The sequence below is a fragment of the Babylonia areolata genome, chromosome 25 (assembly GCF_041734735.1).
Source record: "Babylonia areolata isolate BAREFJ2019XMU chromosome 25, ASM4173473v1, whole genome shotgun sequence".
Classification (NCBI taxonomy): Eukaryota; Metazoa; Mollusca; class Gastropoda; order Neogastropoda; family Buccinidae; genus Babylonia; species Babylonia areolata.
This window is the reverse complement of record NC_134900.1, coordinates 6,703,744-6,723,470: the sequence shown is the minus strand read 5'-3', so window position 1 is coordinate 6,723,470 and position 19,727 is coordinate 6,703,744. Positions and strand designations below refer to the sequence as shown.

Sequence of the window (19,727 nt, the reverse complement as noted above, 5' to 3'; positions counted from 1 at the left end):
TTTGGGAAAAGGGAAAATCTCCAGATTATTCCGGATGAAAAATATTTTTTGACACAGCTAGCAAAATGTTTAAGGTACAGCTTGCATCTTCTAACAAAAATGATACGAATCATAAATCAATGAAATGGGAATCAGTACCCACATTGGGTCTGAAAATTAATGGAAGGCGACAGCTTGATATACCAAGATAAAACATACAGTCTTTAATACGATTGATAACGATTTACTTCGCTTCGCTGTGAAAGTGTCAGTGTGATAGAGAAAACAGTGTGCTTAAAGACATCGGGAACAAAAAATAGCAATGTTCGTGGTATTTACAGGTGCATAAATGTTGATATTCCATATCAGTAGAATATCATTCCGTTTTCATATGACTTGCATGTAAATATGCTTTTCCTGTTTCCACAATTTCTTTGGGTATTTTGGGAGACAGAAAGACAGTTACACCCGACCGTGGATCTGACTTTGATTTCTGTGTGAGTTGTAGTTGTTGCTGTTCGTCCTTCAGAGTCAAAGATGACCGCGACTTCAGCGTCAGATGGAGGATCTGTGACGGTGGGTCTGAAGGTGCCTGCTGACGCCAGTCCAGGCCCGGAAAGCTCGCCCACATGTGGCTTGGTGCTGCAGTGGAAGTGGAGGTAGCTGGTGTCTTGCGCGCGGCGCATTGCCTGTGGTGCGTCTGTTTTCTGCTGCGTGTGCTCCTTTAGTGATTTTGCTTCGCCAGGTTGGGCGGTCCAAAACAAGCGATTCCTAGCTACAGGGATTGTTATTGAGGTCCTTGAGGGACACTTTGAGTCAGTTTTTGAAGCGTTTCTCCTGCCCCCCAAAGGAGTGCTTGCCCTGCTCATACAGAAGCTGTTTTGGTAGCTGACTGTCAGATATCCTGACGTCATGGCCAACCCATCTGCCTTGGGCTTTCTGTAGAAGGATGTAGACACTGTGGGTGCTAACCCATCCCAGGACCTCCGTGTCTGGGACGTTGTCCTGTCATCTTATGTGAAGTCTGCGGAGGCAGCTCAAGTGGAAGTGGTTGAGTTGTTTAGCGTGTCTGTTGTAGAGAGTCCAGTGTCGCTGGCACAGAGAAGGGTGGTGAGCACCACTGCACGGTAGACCTTCAGCTTGGTGGTAAGGCTGAATCATCTCCGCTCTCATACATCATTTCAGTCTCCCAAAGACGACACTGGCTCTGGCAATTCTGTTGCTGATCTCTGCTTTGACGTTCACCGCTTGTGCAAGAGTACTGCCCAGACAGGTAAAGCTGTCGACTGCCTGTAGCTTCTACCCCTTTACTGTGATGTGTGGTTCCTGGTAGGTTTTTCTTGGTGCGGGCTGGTACATGACTTCGGTATTTTTGGTGCTGAGAGTGAGACCAAAGTTGCCGCAGACTCGTGAAAAGCAGACAGTTTTCTCTCGCTGCATCCTCTGCTCTGTGCAGGCGTTGAGGATGTATTCATCAGCGAATAAGTCTCTGATGCCTTCGTGTACGATGAACTTCAGTTTGTTTGGTCAGCTTCTTGTAACATCATCAACCCTGTCACTGTGTGTGTGTGTGTGTGTGTGTGTGTGTGTGTGTGTGCCAGGTGACAAACCTAGACACAGTGACGGAAAGTCCGGAAGACGGGGCCTACATCTATGGCCTCTTCCTGGACGGTGCAAGATGGAGCAGACAAAAGTGAGTGGGTCAACATCAGCTTCAAACACAGTCACATCCAGCATTATAGCAACAGCAGCATTAACGTAAGGACATCAGCCATATTTTTGGTGTTGAACATGATAAAAACGATAGAAGCGACAGTAACATTAAGACTAGTGGACATATATACGACTGCTGAAGATTAATCAAGAACGTCTGTGTCTAATTTCATAGTGAGGTGCTCGTATCGTAACATTCGTGCAACAACCGCTACACTTACACTCTCTGCTTGACAAGAAACACAGATGTAGTAGTATCATTTGCTTCAACAGAAACAACGCCTTCAGCAAAACACAAAAACAAAAACAAAACAAAAAACTTGAGACCGTGTGTTTGAGCGTGTGTGCGCGCGTGTCTGTGTGTGTGCGAGAGGGAAGTTGTATATACGTGTGTGTTGGTGGGGGGATGTGTGTGTGTGTGGTTCTGTCCCCGCCACAGGCGCATGCTACGTGTGTGTGTGTGTGTGTGTGTGTGTGTGAGGGAAGTTATTTATATATATATATATGTTCGTGTGTGTCTGTTCCCGCCACACATGCAAGCTACGTGTGCGTGCGGGGGTGGGGGTTTGGGGGGGAGGTAGGTTATATATAGTTACATATATATATTTGTGTGTGTGTATATCTGTCTGTCTATGCACGCCAAACATGCACGCTACACGTGTGTGTGTGCGTATGTTTGTGCGTTCGTACGTGTGTGTGCGCGCGCGCCGTGCACGGCGTGCAGGAACTGCCTGGAGGACCAGCTGCCCAAGGTGCTGAACGAGGCCCTGCCGGTAATGCGGCTGAAGCCGTGCCTGATGCATGAAGTGGACATGTCGGACAACCGCTACCGCTGCCCCGTGTACAAGACGAGGGAGCGGAAAGGTGTGCTATCCACCACGGGCCACTCCACCAACTTCGTCCTGCCCATCCTCCTCAACACGGCCGTCCCCGTCCAATTCTGGATCAAGAGGGGATGTGCTTGCCTCTGTCAGCTCGACGATTAGACTGCGAGTGTGTGTGTGGGGGGGGGGGACGTTGTTGGGAGATGGGTGGGAGGGGTGGTTTTGGTGTGGAGGGTGGAAGAAATGGGAAGGAGGCAGGATGGCTGTCTGTCAGCTGGAGGGAGAGGAGGGGCAGTAGTGCGTGGAGGGTGGGGGAGGGGAGGAGGCAGGGTATCTGTCTCTGTCTTCATCTCTCCGCAATGTCCCCACCAACATCCCTTTGGTCTCTTTATTTTCCGCCTCCTTTCCTCCTCCCCTCTCCGTGTCGTTCTCTGCCTCACGACGTGACAACAGCGAGTGGAGAGTTGTGCTTGGTCTGTGAACTGGGCCAATCACGGTGTGGAATGGAATGCAGGGGTGTGGAGAGGACTTGCCTCCCCTTACCTGATCGTGAAAGGGGTGGGAGGTTCATGTTTTGTTTGGTTTTTTAATTTTTATTTCGGTGCTTTGGGACACTGGGAGGGTAGGAGGTCGGTCAGATCTTTATCAGTTTCTGCTCTGTGTGTGCGTCTGTGTGTGATTATGCGATCTGGAAGGTGGGGATTGGAGAAGGGGTTATAGTTTATGGTGTAAACCAGTGGAGATAGAATATACACGGAAGTCCGTGTGCCTTTTGTCGGTATATAGACAGTGCTGTATTGAAAAGTATTATTACGATTTAATCCATTTTTCCATGGCAGCTGCGCCAGTTTTACTTCGCGAAGTTATATGCTACTTTTTTTTTAGCACCTAGATATATTTTTTACTAGAAGACGTTGCATGCTACTTATGGGATGAGCATCGAGTAATGTTTTTGGTGAGATTAATCCTTAAGATCTATTTCTGACATCGATTTATTGAAAACAGTTAAAACAGAAAGAACGGGGACTTTTGGTTTCCTATATTTAGTCCTGACTCAGTCACTATCTGCCTCTCTCTTATTCTGCCCGTATGAAGGACTTGGAATGCCTGTCTGTCGTTTTCCCAGAAAAAGCGATTGAGACTTTGAGGAATGGTAACACGGCATCGAAATAGGCTGTCCGACTGCGAGCGTATGTCTGAGGTGTGATTGTAACACCCTTGGACAAGGCTGAAAAAAATCTTTCTTTTGGCATAGAGTGCGTTTGGATCTACAGCCTTTAGGAGATCAGATGATTAGAGAAGGAAAGCGAGCACTGAAAAGGGAATTGGAAGACACTCTGAACAAAACAAGGTATCTGATTCTCGGGAATATTCAGTTTGATGCGTTCCTTGTTCCAGGGATGATTGTGCATCGATTAGCGCAGTCCTTTCCATAAAGCATATGTATGTGTGGATGTGTGTGTGACCGCACATGCATGTGGGCTGCGGCCTTACCTTATGGATGAATTCTATCGAACATGATACTGGCACAAACCAATAAAACTGCAAATTTTATGTGAAGTGCAAGATCCTCATTATGGTGAATGAGAAATATCCCACTCCAGCATAAAGGCCAACTGACTCCAACCAGTCAAACGAGAAACCTTCACACGAGCGTTGCCCTCTGTTGAATACCTAATAAAAAAAATATTACATTGGCCTGAAAATCGAACTTTCTCCATATATGCTGCATGGTCCTGTTACATTATTCAATGTTATATTGCCCATTGCGTGCGTGCGGACGTGTGTGCGTGTCTGTGCCAAATGAGGCCTGATTATTTCGTGGGGGGGAGGGGGGTGTTTTTCCTTTTTTTTAATCTTGAATCGTCTCTTTAAAATACATTTTATTAATTACAATGCCTGCCTGTCTTATTTCACATTTCCTTATAAATTATGTCCCCTCCCTTCTCTTTCCCATGCGCCTCTTTATGCATGTGATGTGCTTGTGTATGTGCATGTAAAATTTTGATCGGAGCGTAGAGCAGAAATAATTGTCAGTGTTTTCTTCACGAGTACACAAAACGCACACAGCCCCGCACGTACACGCACCACAAAGACTGCGAGAGAGAGACTCCCTTGAAGGTATAAATCGGTCTACCCCATTTGTGGTGTTTTCTGGGGGAAAAAAACCCAAGAAACTGCCGGGTTATCCGCTGCATCATCAAAAGTGGTGAAAGTCATTTTGTGATAAGACCAAAGGCGGAAGACATCAACGATGATTATTCCTGTCAATAAGTCGGCAGGACTTGTTAGAAGTCCGTAGGTCACCGAAGGTCGATGTTCACGACCCCGTCGGTACAAACACCACACCCAGTCCATTTTCATTCAGATATCCTGATGCAAATACGTTCTGCTGTACTTCCCATCGGTCGTCAAACCTGACGAAAAGGCGATCAGTCGGACTGTTTGTTTAAACAGATAATTTTATAAAGAAAGAACGACTCCAGATAGGCTTTTTGGGTGGGGACAAGAATCGGACACCCATACTAAAAAATATTGAATTCCATTCCTTTTCACAAGAGAAACATGTCGAAATTGTTTATCATTGTATGAAATTTTAGATTCAAGACTTTTTACGTTCGCTGAATCTGCATTAAAAAGATATGTCCAATTACTTACATAAATAAAGCATATTTTCATCAAGGAATTTCTGGATCTGGGCTGGAAAAAGGGTATGTATAAACCATTTGTCTTGTCGCGCTGTCAAATGCAGCAATTATTAAATTCATCCCCCACCCATAAAGAAATGTTCATGAAATAATTATTATTTAGCTTCACTGAAATTAATTCATTCTCCCTCCCTCACTCCCACGGCATGTCATTTAGCGGAAAATGGGAAATGGAATGCATTATTGAAAAAAAAAGAAAGAAATAAGTTCCATGTGAACTAATAAAGTATTTTTAATTAGATTTGAGAAAATCCATAGGCATTATATGAGAGCCATTTGTTCTTTAAGACTTTGAGACAACTTTTGAGCAGTTTGGCGTATAGAACATTGTGTCAAAAATACTGAATTGTATCGCTTTGTAATTTTAAGATTATAAAAAAAAGGTGTGTTTCTTTTAATCTTGTGGGTAGTTTTGTTCTCATTTACTGACAGGCAGGGAGAAATGACAGTTTTGTTGATCAAACCAGTATCGAATACTGTTGATGTCTTCATCTCAAGGCCTATTTTGTGTCCCACAGACAGAGAACAATGGCCAGGGGAGCTGGTGGTGTAGAAAAATATATTACGCGTGCAATACAGCCATGTTTATGAAACGTGTTCATACACCTAATCACTTTTTTTCTTGGTGGTTATTTGTTTCGTTTTGGTGGTGGTGTTTTGTTTTTTTGTTTGTTTTTTTTCTGGTGGCTGCTACGGAGAAAATTCAGAAATACTTTTTGCAGTACGTTTCTCTATCTGTCAATCTGTCTGTCTCTCTGTCTCTGTCTGTCTCCCTGTCTCTGTCTGTATGTCTGTCTATACCTGTCTGTCTGTCTGTCTGCCTCTCTCTCTCTCTCTCTCTCTCTCTGTCTCAACGGCAGATGTGTAAGTCGGCCAAAGTGCTAATATCTTCACCGTTGGAAAAGAAATTAAAGATTCATTCATTCTCTCTTTACGTCTGTCCATCTGCTCCCCGCACTACTCTCTGTCTCTCTCTCTTTCTCTCGATTACTAGTTACCACCAATTATTTCCCGATGAATTTTTTCAAAAGAAGAACAAAGCACCCCCAGCTTACCCAGAAGAAGGGAGAGAGGTGGTGGGGAGAAAAACGATTGGCAGGTCAGATAGGGGCGACAAGGAAGTCCAGACGAACGACGTCAGGTCCTCAGCTGTACTGAGCGGTCGTAGATCCGGCAATAAAACTAGCCACGGGGACCTGACCTGACACACTCTGCTTGCTTGGGAGCTGTCGTTCGGACCTGGAGACCGGACCTTCTGTTGCACTGGGCCTGTTGTGTTGCTGACCATCCAAGACGCTGTGCCTGTAGACATGGATTGGCTTTGGGTGTTCCTGGTCACAGCCTGCGTTCTGATCCAACGAAATGGTGAGAGAAAGAATTGGCCTGTTGACTCGCGTGTTCTTTGTGTCCCACATCGTACAAAATAAATTACTTAGGACAGCGTGCCTTTTCAGATCTTGGTCCTGTGACTCGGAATAAACTTCCCTGTCGAATTCGTCAGCTGAAACAAAATCGCAGTTCAAATCTAGTCTTACAAAACATCTGTACAAATCTGCGTTCATGGATGTCTCGGTCCAATTAGCGTGGTGTGTATGTGTGTGTGTGTGTGTGCTTTGACACATTTCATTTGTCTTATTCATAAAGCTTTGATTTTAGTGCCATGTGTTTTTAAGTGTTGTCAACATTTTACCCTTTACTGATGATAATTGGGCTCACGTGCTGAAGAAGAATGATATATATCCATTTTTTATTTTTTTATTTTTTTTTTTGGTCATCATTATTTACAAACCGTTTGAGTGCAAACGTGCTAATGGCAAAGCTTCCGTAAGGATTATATCTATGTTCAGCCCACCCTCTCACAGGCTTAGTTGTCCTTTCTATGGTTACATGAACAAATTCATTCTCAGAGATAGTGCTTGTCATAAAAACAGCAGGAGCTGATAGTGGTATCAGAGGTGAGGACTGTAGTAGTAGGATTCAGGTCCTCCCTTTCATCATGGGTTTATAGCTGGTTTGTATTCTCATACTTGCACGAGGAATAAGATCTGTGCCAAATTTGTCCATGTCAAAAACCAAATGACGTGTCTGGGGGTGTTTCATGTACGTTGACATACCATGTGTGCATTCTGATGAGACAATAAACAGAGACGATAACCCGAGGTCCCATGTGCAACATACACTCAGCGCACGGAAAACAAAAAGTGTTCTGTAGAAAATATCACTTTGATAGTACAACAAATACACTTGCAAGAGAAATAAAGTAGGTGCTATACTGTGGCGACACGCTCTGCCCGGGGAGAGAATTTCACACACAAAAATAATACACTTCATTACAATAGAGGGATGGGTTTAACAGGAGTGGAGGGGGTGCTACTCGTTTTTGTGTTTGTGTAGCCTGTCTGGGATGTTACGTGTTTTTGTGATTGTGTAGCCTATCTGGGATGCTACGTGTTTTGTGTTTGTGTAGCCTGTCTGGGATGTTACGTGTTTTTGTGATTGTGTAGCCTGTCTGTGATGTTACGTGTTTTTGTGATTGTGTAGTCTATCTGTGATGCTACGCGTTTTTGTGTTTGTGTAGTCTATCTGGGATGCTACGTGTTTTTGTGTTTGTGTAGTCTATCTGGGATGCTACGTGTTTTTGTGTTTGTGTAGTCTATCTGGGATGCTACGTGTTTTTGTGTTTGTGTAGTCTATCTGGGATGTTACGTGTTTTTGTGTTTGTGAAGCCTGTCTGGGATGCTACGCGATTTTTGTGATTGTGGAGCCCTTCTGTTTGTTTTGTACAGTCACGATCATTGTCATGATTGTGCGCATGCACATATGGTGTGTATTTTATGGTGGTGCACAAGGTGTGGCATTGTGCGCGCATTGGCAAACGTTTGAGTGTTGGTGACGGCGCGGTGTGTGTGGCAGAGTGCAGGAGGTGTGCGGCCCCCACACTGGTGGCCGGGGCCATGACAGGGCTGGGGATCAAGAACTATGACCACGAGATGCATGAAATGGACCCCTTACAGGTGTGTGTGTGTGTGTGGTGGTGTGTTTGGGTTTGTGTGTGGTGTGGTGTGGTGGTGATGGTTTGTGTGTGTGTGTGTGAGAGAGAGAGATTGTGTAGGCTACGTGTGTGTGTGTGTGTGTGGTGAGGTACGGGTGGTGTGTTTGTGTGTGTGTGTGTGGTGTTGGTTTTTTTCTGCGTGTATGTGTGTCTGTCTGTGCATTTCATGCGTGATTTTGCAGTGTGTAGTTTAGACCCTGTACAGAGCGAGGACTAGACGTGCTGAACTCGTATCCTACAGAATCTCCCCCCACCTCCACCATCTCTCTCTCTCTCTCTCTCTCTCTCTCTCTCTCTCATATAATTGATTTTGCTTTCTCACGTCCCTTAACACAAAAAAACTGAGAGAAACACACACACACACACACACACACACACACACACACACACACACACACACAGAGTTCTTGTGTTTATGTGTAGGGTCAACGAAATTGTGCACCAGGAAATAATATCGCTGAAGTGTTTGGTGATGACCATTTCATGTTCGTGACGATGGCGCAGCCCAGAAATGTCCCCCATAGTGTTCTGCTTTCTGTTTTATGATATTTATGTTGTTTCTATCCAGTATCCGTTGTTTCCGTCTCTGTGTGTGGGTGTGGGTGGGTGTTATAACTTTGTGAGTGAAAGAGCGTTTTTAATATCTCTGTATACGTAATCTGTTTGTATGTGTGCATGTGCTCGTGTGTATGAGCAGAAATGCGAGGATATGGGAGATCCGTTCCGTACGATTGACGGCTCGTGCAACAACGAGGACAACCTGGGAGCGGCTAACACCCGTTTGAGGCGTCTGCTGCCGCCTGTCTATGATGATGGTCAGTGGCCTTGCTGTGGGGAGGGACCCTTGGGGGCTGAAGAATTGAAGTACGGGGCAATGGAGTCGGTGTGCACGCAAGAGAGAGGGGAAAGGTTTGGGAAGAAGAGGGAGTTCAGTTTCAGTAGCTCAAGGAGGCGTCACTGCGTTCGGACAAATTCATATACGCTACACCACATCTGCCAAGCAGATGCCTGACCAGCAGCATAACCCAATGCGCTCAGTAAGGCATTGAGAAAAAAAAGAAGATAAATACATAAAAAAGAACTACTACTAATAATAATAATATGTATAAGGTCATGGCCGAGAGAGTGGGGATGTACTTGGGCAAGACACTCTCCACTATAATCAAAGTCTAGCCCAAATAGTCGGAACAGCAGTTGCCTCCTCTGCTGTTCTGATGGTCATAGTCGGACACGACTGATTATCATATATAAGGCGCAAAAACTTAATGAAGTCAACTGTAAGCGTTCAAAAAATAAATAAATAAATAAATAAATAAAATAAAATAAAATAAGAAAGAGAGAGATTCAATTGGTGGAAGTTGGTTTGGGCACACACACACGCGCGCGCTCGCAAGCACACACACATTCACTCACACTGTCTCTCTCTCTCTCTCTCTCTCTCTCTCTCTCTCTCTCTCTCACACACACACACACACACACACACACACACACACACACACACACACACACACACACACACACACAGAGGATGGTATTTGCTACTGTTTATAATAATAATGATGGAAATGTTGACGGTGTAAAGACGGTGACGATGATGATGATGGTGGTGGTGGCCAGGAGTGGAGACCCCCAGGACAACCAGCATCACCGGGGCCCCTCTAGAAGGCGTGCGGCAGATCAGCCGGCGGGTTTTACGGGACAGACGTCGACGGAACGACAACACGTTGTTGCTGATGCAGTGGGGACAGTTCATGGACCACGACATGACGCTCATGCCGCTGCCCACCGGTCAGTCCTCTGGTCACTGGGGGGTCTGCTGCTTATTCCGCTGCTGCTGATGATATACTTCTACCACTACATCTGCTGCTACAGCTGCTACAACAATAACCACTACTGCTAGTACTGCTGCTGCTGCTGCCAGTGATACAATATTTATGTAGCACTGAATCTTGTTCAGAAACTAATCAAAGCGCTGACGCACCCGTCATTCACACGCATGCACAGCTGGGATTCAGGGGGATGACAGATAAAACTTACAACTACTTTTGTCAATAGAAAACTGTGGAAACCTTAAACCGGTCAGAAGGAGACGGCGCAGCTGTCCTTGAAAGAGGTAGATTTGAAGGCAAGATTTGAAAGAGTTGAGTGCAGAGACTTGACGAAAGGGAAGAGTAAGTTTACTATACGCTGAAGGGAATGGGTGGACAAACCAGACAAGAAAGTCACAATAGTTGAGAAAAGAGAGAATAAAAGAAACGACGAGTTTAGATACTGCGTCGATGCCGCTGACTTTAGTGTGTGTTTGTCAGTGTATGTGTGTGTGTGTGTTCGTGTGTGTGTGTGTGTGTGTGTGTGTGTTTCGAATTGGACTGATGAGCCTTTGTTGACAGTAGCAGATTTTACCTGGTATTGTTGATATTGATGTATGGACAATGTGTCGTCAGTGACAACACCAAGGTTTTTGACTTAGTTATTGTTACTGCTGTCGCTGTTGCTGCTGCTGCTGATACTTCTACTACTACTACTCCTGCTACTATTGCTGTGTCTGCTGCTGCTACTACTACTGCTGCTGCTGTTGCTGCTACTGCAGATAGGTATACATTCAAACTTGCCTGAAGAAAAATGCGTAAAAGGTAGACATAAAAAGGTAATACTTATATGCTGTATACTGCTGTTGCTGTTGGTACTACTACTACTTCCGCTGCTACTGCTACTACTGCTGCTACTAGTACTACTACTAGATAATAGTTATGATGATGATGCCTTCGAGTAGCTGCTGCTACTACTAGGCATACATTCAAACTTTTATTAATAAATGTATTCAAGGCAGACGTATATAAAGGTGATATTGCATACTATGAACAAATACAAAACAATCAGCTTTTTCATTAAAAAAAATCAGCTTTTTTATAGTGTATATTGTATACTGTGAACATTTTTTTTGTCAGCATTTCGAATTGTTCTCAATAAAGTACATATCGTTATAGGAATATGCTATGATTACATGGTACTTAAACTGTTTGTGACTGTTTGGACAATGGAAGAGGGCACCAGTGCAGCATGTGACATCTGTTGTTTTTTTCCTGGCCACTCTCAGAGCGAATCCAGGAGTCGGGAGGGAACCCACTGGTCTGTTGTGGACGATTCAGGATCGGAACTGTTAGCCCCTTGCCACCGTGAGCGGATTTTGTGAATCTCTTTCTCTCTCTCTCAGTCTCTCTCTCACACATACACTCTCTCTCTCTCTCTCTCTCTCTCTCTCTCTCTCTCTCTCTCTCTCACTCTCACACACACACACACACACACACACACACACACACCCGCATCGAATGCTTACCAGTGACAGCACAAGCTTGCGTTCATACAACGTTTAAGTTCTGTCACGTTTATCTTGATTTAACGATGACTTTTAAAGAATCGAATGGATTATCTTAGTTTGACTTCGTTTTTGATGTTGACATATTTGAGGTTAAAAAATATAACTTGAATGGATAATGATTATTGTTTTAGTTTTCATGTTTCCACATGACATTAACATCTTTTTCTGTGTTTGTGTCACATGAAATGCGTCTTTGTCATTTTCTGGAAATTCAGATATTCTGTGTCTTTGTGACGTTATCTCATCAGTGACTTTTTTCATCAGTTTATTGTTTTACGCAATGCAAAGAGATATCCGCTGCTATTTGTGATATTGACATACGTGTGTGTGTGTGACGTGACAGGGAGTGTCTGCCCATCACTTTCGACCATGACCTTGACTTTACCGGCACGTGCATGGAGTTCGTGCGCACCATCCCCGCCAGCAGACTGAACCCCGGGAACAGGACCGGTCAGTGGGTGGTCAGTGCTGAGCCCTCTGTCCGCTGACAGGGCTGGCTGGCCTGGTCTGTAGCTTGGGTGCTTGGTGTGGCTGGATGAGGGGTCGTTGTTCAGCTGGCTGGTTCCCTGATTCCTTTGGACAGGACGAGCAGATAGCTTTCGGGAGATTTGTTACGTAGACAGTGTATGATAATGATGATGTTGATCAGTGTCATCATCAACATCAGTGTCATCATACCACCACCACCAACAAAGGTGTTGATGATAGAGTGAAGAGTGTCAGGGAGACGGATTACATAGATTCCGTCTGTCTGAATAACAATGATAACGATGATAAAATCAACAACACCACAACCAACAGTGGTTTTGATGGTAAAGTGAAGAGTGTCAGACAGACGGATTACATAGACTCACACAGACAAACACAAAGGTGTGAGTATGTTTATCCGTCTCTCTGACACCCTTCACGTTATCATCATCCTGTAGGTATTACTGTTATGATTATTATTATTGTTAACATTATCATCATCATCATTATTATTATTGTCCGGTGTCGACCAATATGGAGACAGGCTGTTGGTGTGTTGGCGGCAGAGCCCCGGGAGCAGGTGAACTCCATCACGGCATTTATCGACGCCTCCTCCGTGTACGGCAGTTCTCTGGAGGAGGAGGAAGAGCTTCGGGAAAGTGAGGGGCATGGTGAGTCCCTGCCGTACTTACTCTCTTGTCCTCGCCCTCTGCGCTGTGCTTGCACCAGTCACTGTTGTCGTTTGTTGTTGTTGTTTTCTTCTGGTGTGCTCCTTGTGTTTTGAGAGCAAACGTCGATTTCTTGTCGCATGTTAATGTGTTTTGTTGTCGTTTTCAGTCTTTATTTTGGGTTCGTTCCCGTGTTCTGCACTTGTGTAACGCATCAAGTATAGCAGTTAGGTCAGTCAGTTCTAGATGTTGGTAACTGTAAAAATGAAAACCATTGCTCTTTCTTGATCGTTGAATGACGTTAATGAACACAGTGATAGCGTGGAGAAGGAGACGGTGATTGCGGAAGAGAGGCATGCCTTCCAGTCAGGTTTCTGGGCCTAGCAGTGGTGAAGGGAGACAGCTCTTCTGTATAACTGATGATCCTTATGTTCCCGTACACAATGTTCACACATGTATGTTCGTTTTGGAATGTCCCAGGGACCTGCTTGATGAACATGCAGTGTGTCCTTTCCGTTTTAAAAGCCTCAGGGGGTCATGTGTGATCAGAAGCCGTGTAGGAGATCGGATGGATGATTCAGGACCTGGTCTGACCCGAGGAAGAATCGTTGAAATTTTGTTATATATATGTGTGTGTGTGTGTGTGTGTGTGTGTGTGTGTGTGTGTGTGTGTGGCATAGAACTTGGACAAAAAGAATATGATCTGAATTTGTTTGGATGTTTTTTCATTGGTGCAAGCGCGAGTGTCGTGTGTACACGTTGTGTGTGTGTGTGTGTGTGTGTGTGTATGTTTGTGTGTGTGTGTGTGTGTGTGTGCATGCATTGTATGTGCGTATGTGTGTGTGTGTGTGTGTTTAACTTTCAGGATACCTGCTGAAGTTCGAGGCCTCCCCGCAGGGACCGTTGCTGCCCCGAACAGAGCGCGCTATCTGCCAGAGGGAGAGGGACGACCCTGAAGACAGCCCTGTCTGCTTCATTGCTGGTCAGTGTCAGCCTCTCGCGTCTCACCGAAAAGGCACACATTCGAAGCAACAAAAAACCGTAGAGATATGCTTGCATGCTGAGGCTGGTTCGTTCTGACGTAAATAGAGGCCTTCCTATTGCTGCTGCTGCTTGATGGCACCTGCTTATTGCCATCCTTGCATTACATGTCCCAGCTACTCTGGCAGCATGAAGTGGTTACATGAACAAGCATTGGAAATGGGTGGGAAGATTGTTTGTTTGTATGTACTATAGACTACACTTAACGAACTTGCCCAGCTTTGTATTCACGACATCGTATGTGAAAGTTTTTTTCTCTGGTAAGTTTCACAACAAAATAATAAACAAAAATCCAACAGGAAAAAGTTTTGAAATGTGTCAGTTTACACATGAGACCTGAAAGAGCAAGTGAGTATGAGTGATTTGTTAGAACACTAAAGTCTAAAGTGGTCTTTTGCAATATGTATTCTTTTGTCTGGATTTCTCTCTCTCTCTCTCTCTCTGACATCTATACAATAAGGAAATGAGTTAACCAATCAATCAGGGAAACTAGAACAAAAACATTACCAATACTGACTTACGCACTCATGTTAAAACTACTCCCCACTCTCGCTCCCTCCATCACTCCACCTCATACCCCCACCCACCCCCACCCCGCTCCTGTCCTGTCGTGTCCACAGGCGACGAACGTGTGAACGAACAGCCCGCCCTGGCCACCATCCACACCGTCTTCCTCCGCCTCCACAACCTCCTGGCCTCAGAGATGGCCGCCCGCTACACGCCCGCCTCCCCCCTCTCCCCCACCCACCTCAACGAGACCCTGTTCCAGAGCACGCGCCGCGTGGTGGGCGCCATCGTGCAGAAGATCATGTACGGCGACTGGCTGCCCATCATCCTGGGCCAGGGCTACATGAGTGAGTTTGGACTCGGCGTGGAGGACAGGTCCCACTACGACCCCCGCGTGGACCCCAGCATCCTGAACGAGTTCTCCACAGCCGCCTACAGGTTGGGGTGGTCAGGTGGATTGGGGGGGGAGGGGGGGGTTGGGGGGGGGTCGCTCGTTTGGTTCGGGTAAGACAGTTGGGTGGTTGGTATAGGTTCACTGGTTTGGTTCGGGTAAGACAGTTTGGTGGTTGGTATAGGTTCACTGGTTTGGTTCGGGTAAGACAGTTGGGTGGTTGGTATAGGCTCACTGGTTTGGTTCGGGTAAGACAATTGGGTGGTTGGTATAGGTTCACTGGTTTGTTTCGGGTAAGACAGTTGGGTGGTTGGTATAGGTTCACTGGTTTGGTTCGGGTAAGACAGTTGGGTGGTTGGTATAGGTTCACTGGTTTGGTTCGGGTAAGACAGTTGGGTGGTTGGTATAGGTTCACTGGTTTGGTTCAGGTAAGATGGTTGGGTGGTTGGTATAGGTTTACTGGTTTGGTTCGGGTAATACAGTTGGGTGGTTGGTATAGGTTCACTGGTTTGGTTCAGGTAAGATGGTTGGGTGGTTGGTATAGGTTCACTGGTTTGGTACGGGTAAGGCAGTTGGGTGGTTGGTATAGGTTCACTGGTTTGGTTCGGGTAAGACAGTTGGGTGGTTGGTATAGTCTTACTGGTTTGGTTCAGGTAAGATGGTTGGGTGGTTGGTATAGGTTCACTGGTTTGGTTCGGGTAAGACAATTGGGTGGTTGGTGTAGGTTCACTGGTTTGGTTGGTAAGACAGTTGGGTGGTTGGTATAGGTTCACTGGTTTGGTTCGGGTAAGACAATTTGGATAGTTGTGGTTGATGTGGGGTGACAGGTTCGGTTCGTGCAGACAGTGTCTTGATATGGTGCAGATGTTTGCATTTGTCTTCAGTTCGATTCGTTCTTTGGAAAAGAAAACACAGTGTGGGAGTGGAGTTTTTAGGTTTGTTCGTCAACTGATTTATTCACTTCATTAATTGCTGTACGTGGTCCTTGTATTCACCGCTTCATTCATTACTTTGTTCTTCCATCGGGCTGTTGAACCATCCCAGTGTTGATAGAAAGCTGCCCCTGTTTTCCCGGTGCTGCAGGATGGGCCACTCCCTGGTGCCCAGGAACCTGCCCACGCCGGACCCAAACCCCCGCAGGACCAGGATCCGCCTGCGGGACCACTTCCTGCGGCCCGCCGTGGTGCGGGACCGCTTCAACGCCCTGGCCATGGGGCTGGTGACAGCCAACCGGACCGCGGCCAGGGACCAGGCACAGGCCATCGACAGTTCCGTGTCCAGAGAGGTCAGGATGAACAGCTGTAGCTGTTTGAGAGGGTCGTGAGGGGAAGTTGTGCTTCTTGGTGTTCTGCTGTTATACATTTGCACAAAGATTAAAAGGAGGGGGGGGGGAGCTGCGTCATAGCATATTTATCTGTGATCACCCTGTGTCATAGCACATTCATTTGTCTGTGGTTGTGTCATAGTACATTTATTTGTCTGTGGTCGCCCTGTGTCATAGCACATTTATTTGTCTGTGGTCGCCCTGTGTCATAGCACATATGTCTGTGGTCGCCCTGTGTCATAGCACATTCATTTGTCTGTGGTTGTGTCATAGTACATTTATTTGTCTGTGGTCGCCCTGTGTCATAGTACATTTATTTGTCTGTGGTCGCCCTGTGTCATAGCACATTTATTTGTGGTCCCCCTAAGTCATAGCACATTTGTCTGTGGTCGCCCTGTGTCATAGCACATTCATTTGTCTGTGGTTGTGTCATAGTACATTTATTTGTCTGTGGTCGCCCTGTGTCATAGCACATTTATTTGTGGTCGCCCTGTGTCATAGCACATTTATTTGTGGTCGCCCTGTGTCATAGCACAATTGTCTGTGGTCGCCCTGTGTCATAGCACATTTGTCTGTAGTCGCCCTCTGTCATAGCACATTAATTTTTTGTCTGTGGTCGCCCTGTGTCATTGCACATTTGTCTCTGGCCCCCTCTGTGTCATATCAAATTTGTGGCCCCCTATGTCAAAGCACATTTGTCTGTGGTGATGTGGTTACACACATACAGAAAGAACAACGAACGCAGTACGTAAGTGACAATGTGGTAATGTATACCGTACAGAAAGAAAGATTGATCGACAAAGGAGGTAGGTAAGAGGTCAGAGAAGATTACGGGACATTGTAATGGTATTTTTGCTGTGAAAAAAGCAACAATAACAAAACATCCAGCGAATTATAAGCGTACCACTGTGTTGTTGTGTATTAGTTGGACTGTTTCATTCGTAACAAGAACAGGGAAGAGGGCGCACAAATCAGTGGTGACCTCGTCGTCAGATGTGATTCATACACAACGAACAACAGAAAAAAGAAGTGACAGCAAACTAGTCCGGTGCTTTCTTCATCTGCGTTCGGGAGCTGCAGCTTCCACTTTGGTTCATTTCTATGAGTTAACTTTTATGTGCATGGCCGTTTTACCTGCTGTTTTGGCAGTCTTCCTCTGTTTTTGAGGTGTACTGTGTATGTTCCTGTATCCACAGTACACCGAAAGCTGACATGGATCATGTTATCTTCGACGTGCACGTGTGGTTTTCTGAGTGTGTGCCCACACTAAGACGGGTTAGATTATAGGTACGCCTGCACAACTGTTGATCTGGAAGATGAGAAAAAAGTTCCACCATTACCTCACCATGTGCTGTTGGGATTTAAACCACAGGCCTCATGGACCCTCAGAACAGAGCGACTGCACTTTGTGGTTTTGCTGTAAAAGTAGGTAAGGGGGAAAGGACGGAGGGGAAGGGGTGGTCCTGTCACACAGTGCTGTACAGTGACATGTTCCAGCTGTCGGAGCACCTGTTTGAACCCAGACGTCGGAGGCGGGGCCAGGACCTGATGTCCCTCAACATCCAGCGAGGTCGTGACCACGCCCTCCAGCCCTACACCAAGTACCGGCAGCTGTTCGGTCTGGATCCCGTCACGGACTTCTCCCACCCGGCCATCAGGGGTGCCAGGAGACTCGACAGGGTGTACCAGTGAGATTCAGTTGTGTGTGTGTGTGAACGAGTGTGTGTGTGCGTGTGTGCATATTGTATGTGATCACCATCATTACTGTTATGATTTTTCTTATCAACATAACCATCACCATCATACTTCAGTCACCATCATAAACACTGGACAGGTTTACCCTCTGCAGTCATCACCATCATCGCTACATTGTTTTGACCAGTAATTTTGATGATAAAATTATCATCTGCATTATCAACATATAAGCTGACGTTTTGAAAGAAGGCAAATGGAGTGGGCAAGTGGCCTGGTGGTAATCCGTCCGCAAAGGAAGCAAGACAATCTGAGCGAGCGGGATACGGTCCCACACTTGCCAGAGTTTCTCCCCCGCCCCCTGCATCCCTGTCCACTTTACCTTGAGTGGTGGTCTGGACGATAGTCATTCGAATGAGATCATATAAATCGACGTCCCATTTGTAGCGTGCACTTAGCACACTAAAAATAACCCACGACAACAGAAGAGTTGTCCCTGGCAAATTTTCTTATTAGATACACCCTAATATACATGTGCGCGCGCGTTTGTGTTTGTGCATGCGACGTCCGTGACTGATGACTCAGGAAACGAATGATGAGCGCCTAAAGACAGCTCTCAGTCGGCGCAACCCAGGTAGACAGCCTGTTCTGCTAAATTGACTCCGTGTTTGTAGAGCGCCTGGAGCTTGGTCTCCGACAAAGGATAAGGCGCTGCTAAAGTATGTGTACCAACACAGCCTCCCCTCCTTACTACACAAGAAGACCCCCAGGGAAGTAAGGACAGTATAACACACTGGAGGGAGGCTGTTGGACAGGGCACTACCCCCACGTGTCCTGAGGACAGCATGTGTGTCTTCAGGAGCGTGGAGGACGTGGACCTGTTCGTGGGGGGGCTGGCCGAGCCTCCCAACACGGGGGGAGGGCAGCTAGGGGACACCTTCTCCCACATCGTGGCCGAGCAGATGAGACGGCTCAAGGTCGGGGACCGCTTCTTCTTCACTCACAGCGAGGATGTCGGCTTCACTGACCGTGAGTCTTGTCTCTGTCGTTGGCTCTTTCTGTGTTTGGGAGTCGATGGTTGTTAGGGGGTCTGTGGAGGAGTATGTGTTTTTGTTGTTGAGCAAAGTGTTGGGGGAATTTTCTGACTGTATGGATGTCTGTCTGTCGGTTTATCTGTATGTCTGTACTGTCTCTGTTTCAATGTGTCCCTCAGTGTGTCTGTCTGTCAGTCAGTCACTTTCATGTGCATGTGCGTGTCTTTCTTCGCATGAGTGCGTGCATGTGTGTGTGTGTGTGTGTGTGTGTGTGTGTGTGAAATACGACTTGCATTAAATGAGGAATGTATCATTGAAATTGCGTGTGGTGTTGTTGTTTGTTTGTGTGTGTGTGTGTGTGTACGGTTTGGGGTGTGTGCGTGCGTGTTGTTGTGTGTGTGTGACACAGGACAACTCAGACAACTTAGGAACGTCACCTCAGCAAAAATCATGTGTCTGACTGTGGACCCCATCACTGAAATACAGCTTGACGCCTTTGTGGAACGGGGACCCGAGTGAGTGCTCTCTCTCTCTCTCTCTCTCTCTCTCTCTCTCTCTCTCTCTCTCTCTCACGTGTCTCTGTCTGTCTCTCTGTCTCTCTCTCTATTTCTGTCTCACTCTCTCGCTCTCATTGTGTGTGTGTGTGTGTGTGTTTACAGAATATGCGCACATTTGTGAATGTTTGTTGATGCAGACGAGTGTAAGTGGCAGGGAGATTTGTTGGTGGACCATCTTCTCTCCCAGGCGACCCCGCTGCATGATACAGGTCCCGGAGGGGAGCGAAAAGAAAAAAAGCGTGCTAATAGGGCTTGACCATTTTCCTTCGGTTTCAGCAACCCTGCCGTGCCCTGCGAGCAGCTGGTGGGAGACCTGTCACGTGACTTTCTGGACGTCCGGGACTTTGTCGTGGAGCCGTGAGCTGATTCAAGAGCACAAGGACACTCTGG

The 19,727-nt window shown here is 46.3% G+C and overlaps 2 protein-coding genes across 2 annotated transcripts in view; both read left to right on the top strand.

Annotated features, from left to right (window-relative positions):
- The window catches only part of LOC143300014 (dynein axonemal heavy chain 12-like), a 92,336-nt gene extending 89,658 nt beyond the window's left edge, over positions 1 to 2,678 (top strand). Inside the window, 2 exon segments of the mRNA XM_076613570.1 lie at positions 1,581 to 1,672; positions 2,417 to 2,678. Of these exon segments, the coding sequence (XP_076469685.1) occupies positions 1,581 to 1,672; positions 2,417 to 2,678 (354 nt within the window).
- A 5,380-nt stretch (positions 2,679 to 8,058) lies between these two features.
- On the top strand, positions 8,059 to 19,727 carry LOC143300013 (chorion peroxidase-like). The gene is made up of 13 exons (XM_076613569.1): positions 8,059 to 8,238; positions 8,974 to 9,091; positions 9,894 to 10,064; positions 11,374 to 11,452; positions 11,999 to 12,105; positions 12,690 to 12,794; positions 13,657 to 13,773; positions 14,453 to 14,777; positions 15,814 to 16,015; positions 17,552 to 17,742; positions 18,606 to 18,775; positions 19,190 to 19,295; positions 19,614 to 19,727. The coding sequence occupies exons 1-13, from the start codon at positions 8,059 to 8,061 to the stop codon at positions 19,696 to 19,698; spliced, it is 1,956 nt and encodes a 651-aa protein (XP_076469684.1). The 3' UTR covers positions 19,699 to 19,727.

Excerpts from the sequence above, each read along its gene's own strand:
- LOC143300013 (XM_076613569.1), top strand. The coding sequence starts at position 8,059 with ATGGTGGTGCACAAGGTGTGGCATTGTGCGCGCATTGGCAAACGTTTG. Across the intron at positions 8,239-8,973 it reads ATGAAATGGACCCCTTACAG|AAATGCGAGGATATGGGAGA; the intron begins GTGTGTGTGTGT and ends GTGTATGAGCAG. Across the intron at positions 17,743-18,605 it reads AGACTCGACAGGGTGTACCA|GAGCGTGGAGGACGTGGACC; the intron begins GTGAGATTCAGT and ends GTGTGTCTTCAG.